The 11781-nt window shown below is 43.7% G+C and overlaps 1 protein-coding gene across 2 annotated transcripts in view; it reads left to right on the forward strand.

Moving 5' to 3' along the window:
- The window catches only part of Pla2g12a (phospholipase A2 group XIIA), a 17125-nt gene extending 6952 nt beyond the window's left edge, over nucleotides 1-10173 (forward strand). For both annotated transcript variants that reach the window (XM_031375484.1, XM_031375485.1), the window contains exons 2-4: nucleotides 2877-2953; nucleotides 4835-5000; nucleotides 9114-10173. In XM_031375484.1, the coding sequence (XP_031231344.1) occupies nucleotides 2877-2953; nucleotides 4835-5000; nucleotides 9114-9232 (362 nt within the window). In that variant the 3' untranslated portion in view covers nucleotides 9233-10173. The remainder of the gene's footprint in view (nucleotides 1-2876; nucleotides 2954-4834; nucleotides 5001-9113) is intronic.
- Nucleotides 10174-11781: the final 1608 nt, after the last annotated feature.

Consider the following 11781-nt stretch of genomic DNA (forward strand, 5'->3'; position numbering starts at 1 on the left):
ATATATATATATATATTACATACCCTCTTTCCAGATTTGAACACACTATAGTATATTTATTGTGCCTTTTAAAAAGATTATTAATAGTCTTGCTCATTGCTTTATGTATATCTCTAGAGCTGTGGTTCTCGACCTTCCTCATGCTGTGGCTCTTTAATACAGTTCCTCATGTTGTGATGACCCCCAACCATAGTTTTTTTGGAATTTTGCCACTGTTATGCATCATAATGTAAATATCTGATATGAAGAATATCTGGTGTGTGACCCCTGTGAAAAAGCCAGTCAACCTCCAAGGAGTCGAGACCCACAGTTTGAGAACCGCTGCACTAGAGGTTTATGAGCATTTGAGATCACTCACTGTTAACACCTGCTCAAGAGAAAGCTTTATACTAGTGCATAAGAACACTTTGCTAGTTTAGCCTTTCTTCCTGCTATGGCTTGAGTATGGCTTATCCCCTCCAAAACTGAAATTTCATCTCCATGAAAAGATGCAGTACTAAGAGGTGCAACCTTTAAGAGGGGCAGAGGACTCTGCCCTCATGAATTGATCATGTCTGATCTGTGCCTACTTCATGGATCAATAGGTTATCTTGTGACTGAGTGTGCAGTAAAGCCTGTTTGGCTGCTTTCTCTTACTCTGGTCTCCACTCACGTGATGCTTTGATCTTTGAGGGGATGGAGCCAGCCAGAAAGCCGTAGCCTAATGCAACTCCTGGACTTTGGATCCAAAGTATGAGCCAAAATAAACCTCCTTTAAAAAAATTACCTTGGCCCTTGTGATATTAGCAACAGGAATTAGCCTGGGCTGGAGGTGTTGCCTAGTGCTAGAGTTCTGGCTTCACATTTGCAAGGTCTTGAGTTCAGTCATTCCTCAGCAACACACATGCACACACAGAGAGGAGGAGAAAGAGAAGGGGAAGGAGAAGAAGAAGAAAAGAAAAAGATAAACTAAGACATCTGCCTTCTTATGCAGGGCTTTAAACCATAGACAAAAATATAGTTTCTCATGGTAGTCCCGTGGGAACAGTAAGCTAGCTAACACTTACTTCACTTAGGTAGAGCCACAGCTGGCTGAGTGGTCTCCCAGAGGGCTGGAGTATCATAACTGCTGCAGGAGGGGACTCATCTACAGTAAGATGCTGCTTGCCTCAGTTCAGATTAATGTCTGCCGCTCAAGTTCATGACTCCAGGTCATACGGGGCAGATAGCTCTAGGATGTAAAGCTTATTAAACAATGGCAGATGTTGAAGTAAATCCAAAAAAATAGAATTCAACAATCCTGTAACAAGTCTAAAAACTTAAGAACAGAAATACTGAAGTTCTACAAGAAGGTATTTATTTATTTTATATTTTTTGAGACAGGGTCTTTGTACGTAGCCCTGACTGTCCTGGAATGCACTGTACAGGTGAGGCTGGCCTTGAACTCAGATCTGTCTGCCTTTGGCTCCTGAGTGCTGAGATTAAAGGCCTGCACCACCACTGCCCAGCTAGGAGTAGATATTTTAAAAGATCAGTTTTAGGAAGAACTTTTTTTTATTGCCTCAATTTGAGATACAGCTTCCATGAGCTGTGTTAAAATGAATATTCTGTCGCCTCAAACATCATATATAATGATTTCATTTTCACAGTGTATTTATTCACGTGTATATGATGTATGCGTATGGGTGTATGCTTCCACAGTGTGCCTGTGGAAGTCAAGAGGACAACTCCTGGGAACGAGTACTCTCTATCATGTGGGTTGGGGTTGGGGTTGGGGTTGAACTCAGGGAGTTAAGCCTGGTAACAGCTACTTTACCAGCTAAACCATCTTGATGGTCCCTGGCTGCTACATTTTAAAGCATTGTAACAAGCTAAAAGTGGTCAGTGTTTGGAGGTCAGTAAATGAAGGCCCAGGGAAGTCAAAAGACTGAAGAGTAAACAGCGATAGTGTTTATTTATAACAAATGTGACAGACGTCATAGGGATTAACCTTCCGTCTGCCCAGTGCCCGTTGATCTGACCATGTGCCAACAGCACTCATTGAAAATGCAACTACATGTAGAAACTACGCTAGGCACAGGGCATGTACAGCAGAGAAACCTGCCTCAGTTTACATTTCAGTATGGAGAACCAAATAGTAAATGAAGTAGGCAGATTAATAGCATGGTGTGTTAGAAACCATACTGGTCACAAGTATCACCAGGAAAAGCCTTGCTGAAATGTGACTGTCCTGCTGGGGTTATTCTCACCGAATGCCATGAACTGTCTGTGCTGTGAATAGACTTTACTAGCTGCATTCATGAAAGAGTTGGCTGCAGGGCATGGAAGCAGACTCTCTGGTCCTAGCATGCCCTGCAGTGTCCTAAAAGTATTCAATTGCCATTGCATAACCTTCTTTCTTAGATTAGGCTTTAGCTAAACACCTTGGAGTTGATGGGTATTGAGCTTCTTGTGGAATGGAACATTTGCCCAATGGAAAGATACAGGGCATGCCTAGTGGGTTTTCACGCATTAGATGTGCAGGTAGGTAGTGTTGATCTCTCGTACATGTGATGGGTACCGTGTGCGCCTTTGAAATCTTCTGAGGTCCAGGATAAGCTTTGGCATGTTTTGACAGTGTGTGTTAATAAATAGTGATGACCTTCATGAATGCTTCACATCTGTGTAATGTGCTACACATTTGCATATGTTCTGCATTCTTCACAAACTGAAAATAATCCCATGATCAAGCACTCTAGTACTTATCAAAATAAATACACCATTCTTTATGTTTTGTCCAATAAATCCTAAACATCTTCAGGGCTAGTCAAGCACATTGTATACCTTTGTATATATATATGTATTTTTATTTCTTTCATCTTTTAAACTAAATATGGCATCATTTGTATTTTATATAGGATCGAAGCCTGTTCCACGCTACGGATATAAACCATCTCCACCAAATGGATGTGGCTCTCCATTGTTTGGTGTTCATGTAAATAGTTTTTTTTTTCCTTTGATAAGCTTTGTGACTGTTAGTCTAATATTTTTAGTAATGTGAGACCTAAATGTTTCCTCAGGCTCACAAATAACTCACAAATAATGATTGTGTTTATTTTCTGATAAGACACATTTAACAACCAAACAATATTAAATGATTTAAAATAATGATTTAATTTTTATTCTGTGTGAATATCACATAAATGATATTTTCTAATAATCACAAACATAACTTGAAATTTTAAAGTGCACATTAATACTGGTTAGGGAGGACAAAGTAGATTAGGCGTGTTTTCTGTATAAACCAGGGCTGAGTGAGGCACAGTGTAGTGATCGCAGAGGTTGTTCTTGGGTAGACAGAGAAGCCAGGAGCCACAGAGGGAGCGAGGTTTATAAAAATAGTTCCTGACCACCAGGTTTGAGTAAGTTAACTAAAATAACTCAAGCTGGGGCTGGCAAGATGGCTCAGCGGGTAAGAGCACTGACTGCTCTTTTGAAGGTCCTGAGTTCGGATCCCAGCAACCACATGGTGGTTCACAACCACCTATAATGAGATCTGACACCCTCTTCTGGTGTGTCTGAAGACAGCTACAGTGAATTACACCGGAGCGAGCGGGACTGGAGTGAGCCTGGAGCGAGCCAAGCAGGGCGACAGAGGTTTCGAGTTCAATTCCCAGCAGCCACATACATGGTAGCTCACTGCCATCTGTACAGCTACAGTATACTCATACACATAAAATAAATAAAATAAATCTTTAAAGAAAATAACTCAAGCTAAGTTGTAGATTCAAAGTAATGGTATCTCTTGAAAATGGAAAAATATTTAAAGTTAAAAAACAAACCACCATTTGAATTATAGGTGTTTAAGAGTTTCTTGCAACATTTCATAGAAAGTACATTTATGTGGAGGAAGGGTCCTAAAATACTTTGAAAATCTGAAGATCAGAAAAGCCCTAGGGATTTCTTTTAATGTCCTTAGGCTTGTTATTCGTAAAGCTCTGCTTTGGGGGCTAAAGGGGTGGCTCGGTGGGTAAGGTGCTTTTGTGCAGACATGAGCCTTTGAGTTTGAGTCCCTGATGTCCACATACAAGCCAGGCATGGCTGCATGTGTCTGTGACCCTGGTGTTGGGGTTTGGAGACAGGCAGAGCCTCAGAGCTCTCTAGATAATCAGTGTAGCCAAAACAGTGGTCTTCAGGCTCAGTGAGGAACTTTGTCTCAGGGTAGTGAGGCAGACTGCAGTAAAGGAAGACACCTTCCTCTGCCCTCCCATGGCTGCTATTACACACACACACACACACACACACACACACACACACACACACACTCCCCCACATGAATAAATAAATAAAGCAAAAAAGAAAGTCAGTTAGTTGTGCATTCTATTTCAGATAGTTAAAAGTTGTGAAAGCATGGTTGCTCACAACCACCCGTAATAAGATCGGACGCCCTCTGCTGGTGCGCCTGAAGACAGCTACAGTGAATAAGCCGGAGCGAGCAGGGCCAGAGGGAGCAGGGCTAGCAGACGTCCTGAGTTCAATTCCCCAGCAGCCACACACATGATAGCTCACGGCTATCTGTACAGCTACAGTGTACTCATGTACTCATACACATAAAATAAAATAAAATAAAAGTTGTAAAAGTTACTGACAGTTAACTTTAACACTGCAAAATAGAGGAGTGGGTGTGGCTGACACAGTCACATGGCTGGGAATTGGTAAGGAGAAGGAAGATTCTGACAAGAAACATTTATAGGCAGACGTGGGTTTGGGGATCTACAGCAGTTGTCATTTGCTTCTATGAAGTTCATTTGAATGTGTCACTTATGCCGGGAGCTTTGCAGCTTACTGACAACAGTCTATCCAATGCATCTCGCAGCTGAACATTGGCATCCCCTCCCTGACCAAGTGCTGCAACCAGCACGACCGATGCTACGAGACCTGTGGGAAAAGCAAGAACGACTGTGACGAGGAGTTCCAGTACTGCCTCTCCAAGATCTGCAGAGATGTGCAGAAGACACTCGGACTAGCTCAGAACGTCCAGGGTAAGCTTCGTGGCCCGCTGGCAGGGCTCTGGTAGTTTCTAAAAGTGCAGTGAACACATGATCAGAAGAGAAGCCCACCAACAGAGCCTTCTCACATTCATTAGCTGGCAGCTTCAGTTGCCTGCAGTGAGGAGCAAGTGGATCATTTTGTAATCTCAGCTTACACACAGCCACAAAAGCAAAGTGTTCAGAAGGAATGTCTAAGGCAGAGAAGGGAAGAACTCATCTCCCTTAGATATGTATATTTCATCATTCAGAGCCTAAATGCTGAAGCCTTGAAGCAAGTTGGCATAGTGCACTTGGGATGCTGTAATAAAGTGTAATAGCTGAGGTTGTCATACACAACAAATAATTCAGGAGGCTAGGGATTACAGGATGAAGGCGCAAATAGTCATCATGTGGCACGGCTTCTCCGCTTGGTTTCTAGACCACCTTCGAGTTGTATCATGAGACACGGGGGAAGGACTAGGCAGCGCTCAGGGATTCCGTTTTGTTTGTCTGTAGTTCTGTGGTGTTGCAGTACTGGGGATTACACTAAATGTCTTGAGTGTTAGGCAAGCCCTCTACTGCTGAGCTATTTCTGAAAGTTACACTGTTCTCAATGTGACTTATCCCATTCATGAGGGTACTACCCCGATGATCCAGTCACGTCCTAGAGTCCTTCCTACCCTAATTCTTTACCTTGGAGGTTAAGACTTCAGCAGATTATTCTTAGAGGAACATGGATATTCATATAGACAGACAGTCGTAGTACCAGGGAATTTTAGTGTGTAGTACAGCTGCTGCATTGATGGCTCATGTGCCTGTAACCCCAGGTCAGGAGGTTGCATGTTGCTTGGCTTTTCCTGGGGATGTGTAAAGAAACAATGTTTATACTAAATAGAGCACCAATAACAAATGAAAGAAGCAATCATGTTAAAGTTCAGCTTCTAAAGCAGTGAGTTCATTGAGGGTACCTACAGAAGCTCGGGTGACTTGGAAGCAGCTACGTGACCTCAGGTTGCACTCTAGCATGGGTAATGAGGACTTGGGACGGTTGCTTCATTAGAGCCCTGCCTTAGTTAGGGTTTTCAGTGCTGCAAAGAGACACCAAGACCAAGGGAACTCTTAAAACAGACAACATTTCACTGGGGTTGGCTTACAGGTTTAGAGATTCAGTCCATTGTCATCGTGGTGGGAAGCATGGCAGTGGCCAGGCAGACATGGTGCTGGAGAAGGAGACGAGTTCTGCTACATCTTGTTCCGAAGGCAAACAGGCAGCTGGGGGGTGTGGAGGGGTCTCAAAGCCCATACCCACAGTGACATACTTCCTCCAACAGGGCCACACCGCCTAATCCTGCCATTCTCTGGGCCAAGCCCCAGCCTCCCGCCCTCCTGTGTATACTTGTACTCCTTAGGAGCGAGAGCAGCTGGGATGCACACAAGGTGTCTGGAGCCTCAGGGAGGGAATGCTAGCAGCCCCTCTCCTGTGACCTCAGACCTGGCCAACACTATATTGTTTTGCTTATTTATGGCCGAGGCATTCTGTGGGTCACTACAGTAGCCTCTCTTCATGATGACAGTCCAGAGGAAATGACTTCTCTACCACACTCCACCCTTTCTTTAGCTTTTACATTCTTTCTGTTCTTTTTTCTCTTTTTTATTTTTTTATTTATTTTTAATTTTTTTTTGTGATATTTCCTGAGCCTTGGAGAGGTGAGTGTGAGTGTGTAAGTGTGTGTGTGTGTATACCTGCACCTGATTATTTTCTGAGCAATGAGTCCTTTGTCATGACAGTAGAGACTTATCCTCAGTGTTTGGCCAATTATGAGACTCAACAGTAAGCAGAACTCACTGTGAAAATAAGCCTTTCTCCATGACTGAAGCAGACAGCAGCAAAAATATATGAACATAAACAAGAATGAACATTTAATTGGCAGTTTAACACAACAGTAGCAATACTTTCCAAAGTGCAGCCAGCAATTTCCCCAGGGCTTTGCCCTGTCTTAAATACCAAGCATCAGTTCTCTTGTGTGTATCAGGCTTTAAGTCTGATCAGAAAGTAGTTGGCTGTACCCATAACAAGGGTACCATAGTGTGCCATGGGCACGTCTTGCATGACATGTTGATGGCATTAACACTGAGGGCCATCGCAGAGCAGAAAAGTCAGTGACAGTAGTTCCCCAGCAAGCTATCATCTTCCAGCACTACAATTGTTATTAGCACATGGGGAGGAAGCCTCCAGACTGCATCAGCCTGATGTCTATAGCCTCAGCAATAGGGACTCACTATTCAGTTATGGTATGTGACAAGAGCAATGGCAATAGAAATGATTCTGTCCAGGGCCAGCCCGGTGAGCCAGTAAACTTATAGGCTTATCTTACAGAACATGGATGACGGCTGTAAAGCACCAGTTCTACTGAAAGCCCCACCTAGAGCAGGTGATGACTCACAAAAGCTAAGTCACTGGAGTCCCAACTGCCATTCAACCTTGTCATAAGCTGAACTGAAATCTGTGGGAATATAGGTCACTGTTCAGTATGAGTGTTTATAAGACTTTTCCCTCTGTGAAGCAAAGAATATACACTAAAGTGGCAAAGATAAAGCCAGGAAAGAAAAGTAACATTTTTAATGCATTTTCCTTAGAATATTGTGCTGGATAATGTAGATAATGTTTCTTTTGATGCTCACAAAAACCCCGAGTATCAAATGGGGCCCCAGTTTCTCTCAGGGAAGGAAAGTGAGGACAGGAACTTGTCTCACGTCGACTCACTCTGAAGTCTGTGCTGTCTGTTGACTGCTCCAGACAGCCTCCTGCTGCAGCTCTGACTCTGAAATGCCAGGAAGGCCTGCCTGTCCAGGAAGGAGCTCTGCCTCAGATGAGCTTGAGTTCACTACTTACACCCACTAGCATGCTGTTGGTTACAGTGGTGGATGGATTTCTTGTTTTCTTACCTAAAAAGACGCAGAAGTATAGCCAGGTGCTGCTCTCCAGAGATGGCTGTGCGCTGTAATGGCAGTCTTTTGGAGAACTTTAAAAGGATGGACTCTAGAGTAAGATTCTTCCTTAATATGAATATTTGAAAGATATTTTGGCTGCTGGAAGTTATTTTTTGGTTCAGTTCTGTGAAGGTAGTATGTCTAAAGTTCCTTAGAATAGGAGAAGTAAGTTGATAATCTTTTTATAGTTTTAATTTTTTAAAAACCTACCAGGAGTAACTACTTTTTGATTCCCATGAGCATTCATCCCGAAGCCCAATTTTAGAATTGGTCAAAAAAGAAAATAGGTTCCATTTAGTATGAGCATCTTTAATACCATGTGACCAGTTCTTAGAAGCCACCAGAAACAGTGATGCCCTGGGGTTTCCAGAGGGTTGTTTTGTTTGTTTTAATTTTTTTTATTACATATGTGTGTGCGCATACCACAGCACACATGCAGAGGTCAGAGGATGTAGCCTCTGTGTGTGTGTGTGTGTGAGAGAGAGAGAGAGAGAGAGAGAGAGAGAGAGAGAGAGAGAGAGAGAGAGAGAGGCTGTGGTTCTCTCCTTCACCATGGGATTGAATTCAAGGCGTTGTGCTTGGCAGCAGGTGCCATTGTCCACTGAGTCATGTCTCGAGCCCCGGCGTTAATAAGACAGAGGGTACAGCCTCACTCCAGCAACAGATTCCTCCCTGCCATGGAAGCATGGTGGTTGTCAGACATCTTTATTGTGATTACATCTTTCAGCTAAAAGGAAACTAACACTGATGACCCGATTTGTGTTTCAAAAGGATTCTTTGTCTACAAAAAATTATCTGAACAGTCAAAACCAAGCATTCACACAACACACACACACACACACACACACACACACACACACACGCGCACGCGCACACACACACACACACACACACACATACACGCACGCGCACACGCACATGCATGCACACATGCACACATCTCATGGCAAAGAGACTAAAATGGAATGTGCAGGGTGCGCTGCTGGTATGAGGGCTGGGCTGACTTTGACCTGCTGCATGTTTGTGAGCCTGCTGCCATGCATGGCTGTGTGCTCCAGCAGGTGATAGAGGAGGGAACTGAGCTGGGAACTGAGTGATACCGCCCAGCGGTGACGACACATCTTTACTCTGCAGCATGTGAGACAACGGTGCAGCTCCTTTTTGACAGCGTCATCCATTTAGGCTGCAAGCCATACCTGGACAGCCAGAGGGCTGCATGCTGGTGTCGTTATGAAGAAAAAACAGATCTGTAAAGAAGCCCCTGACAGCTGGAGAGCAGGCGGGAGTGGAAGACCATCCTTGCCAAAGATCCAGTGCTTTCACAACCTAACGCTGCCTTAGTTTTGTGAGAGGTCATTTTGAGACCTTACTAGACTGTGGTTTGATTTTAAAACCTCAAAGAGAAAAGGGTGGGTGCCGGGAAGAAGCAGATGAAGAGCATGCTTGGGACTGGGAGCGAGCAGGACATCTAAGAGCATGCCTTCCTGGGCCTCACTGTCTGTGTCGGTGGCTCCCCCAAACTGGGAAGAAAAACTTCAAGCTCATGTGACTTGGTTTTCATGGCTGTACTTAACAATAAAAATGAAAGCAAGTGTAAAATTCATTATAAGGACTTTTCAGTATTATTTTATTTTGAAATAGAGGACAATCTTCCCTTAGAACTATTATTTATTTTGAAATTTCAAATATACATTTATACTGGAAAAACTATTATTTCTCCATTTTAATTATACACAACATGTTGTTTCTCTGAAGCCCACTAAGATAGGCATAAATATGTTACTCACAAGGACACGGTTACCAGGTGTGCATCTCTTGTACAGTTGGAGTCACTGGTTGATACTTCTCTTGAAGGACAACCCAGGGCATCTAAGTATTGTGATGTGCACAATATTTCAGAAACCCAGGAGTCACTGGTTGATACTTCTCTTGAAGGACAACCCAGGGCATCTAAGTATTGTGATGTGCACAATATTTCAGAAACCCAGCACTCCTGTTTCACAAACTACTTACAGCAAATGTCATCTTTTGCTAGGAGTTCTAGGAGTGGTGGGTTTAAGGAGCCAAATCCGTGCACTATTTGCTGCCGAGTTTGTGGTTACCCCCTAATCTCCACTTCTCATCTTCTTTTCTGGAATATTGTTAAAAGTCTGACATTTTCTAATGGAGGTCTTAATAAAGCTATTCTTGATAATAATGTTTACTTCTTGATTATCTCCTGAGAGTGTTTTCAAGTCTTTAATTGTGGAATCGAAGAAGATTGGAAAGGTGAAGTAGAAAGAGCTGTCTTTTGTGAATCTCTCATTTATACTGAGAATTAACAAATGTGAAAACAAATTCCAGAAAACTGTGGCAGTCTCTTAAAATGGTGAGTATTGGAAACATTTAATGGCCTCAGAATGTGCAGCTATATTGGCCACTGACTGATGATTTCCCCTATCCCAGACACTAAACTATGTTTATCTTTGGACTAATACATACAAGGGAAGCTGCCCGGAATGTCAGAAAAGAACACAAAGGTAAGTGGCTCTTTGTAAGTCATTAGAGGTGGCCCTGGGCAGAAGGAAGCGCATTCTGAGGAAAGGGCTGTGTTCTTGGCCTTGAATATGAATCACTACATCCAACCGAATCTCTTCTCTTGAAGGTGAGATGAAGACAGCCACCCTAACATCGTACATGTCTCTCAATTAGACAAGAACAAGGGTGTTCCCTGTGGCTATATGAGCAAACTGGAGTCTAGGAAAAAATGCATGGGACCCTTAATCAATACTTCCTGGAGGGGAATGAAACAGGTGAAAAGAAATCTCCCTATACATACACAGCCTCTCATACACATGAAAGAAACCTGAATGTTTTAAAACAGTAAGACTGTCAGTGAGTGGAAAAAGTAAAAAGGAGGGACATGATGACACTGAGGTGTGTGGGAGGAGGAGGGTTATTGTAGATAACAGGGAGAGCGGAGTCCGAGGCTGGAACATCTGGGAGAGTCCAGAGTAAACATAACTCCCAGACAGGCCAAGTGAGAAGCAGGGGAGGGGAGAGCCAGGAGAGTCAAGGGTAGGTGAAAGGGCCAGATAGCCAATCTGGCTGGATTACATAGGGAAGGGCAGCTCAGCCCTGGGCTAGAGAAGTTAGGCTAGGTGTTGGGGATGCCAGCCATTCTCTGTAACAGGTAGGGACTAGAGGATGATGGGAGAACCTGGCAGCCAGGTCTGCTTTGATATGTTATATAGGCACCGCAACCTTTTGTGCCAGAGTGTGTTGTTTGTTTGTTTGCTTATGTGTATGGGTGCTTGGTCTCCATGGATGTCCACACCATGGTATGCCTGGTGTCTGGCAGAGGACAGACGAGGGCGGCAGAATCCCTGGAACTGGATTAGAGGAGTTAGAGCTAATGGTGAGTGGCAATATGGGTGTTGGGAATTCAACCTGGGATCCTCTGGAAGATTTATCTGGTGCTCTTAACCACTGAGCCAGCTCTCCAGCCTCTAGATTTCTTTATTTCATACTTGTAGTGTCTTTCAAATCCTTGTTGACAACTTTACTTCATTGGCTCTCAGGCTTCCCTCCCTGTGGCAGAGTTCTGAGAGAAACCAAAGACAGAAGGGGTTTTTATCCCTGGTCGCTGCCCCCTGTTACTGGTGAGAAGATGAAGGTACAAGGGCTTATAGCTCACAGGGGAGAGACAGGGAGGGGCTGAGGACGAGACGCACCCTTGGGGGTAAGGGGCAGGCTCCACCTTAGACAGTTTTCCATCAAATCCCAGTACTTTATTTGGCTGTGAACTGACCACTGTTTTGAT

The sequence above is a fragment of the Mastomys coucha genome, unplaced genomic scaffold (assembly GCF_008632895.1).
Source record: "Mastomys coucha isolate ucsf_1 unplaced genomic scaffold, UCSF_Mcou_1 pScaffold16, whole genome shotgun sequence".
Lineage (NCBI taxonomy): Eukaryota > Metazoa > Chordata > Mammalia > Rodentia > Muridae > Mastomys > Mastomys coucha.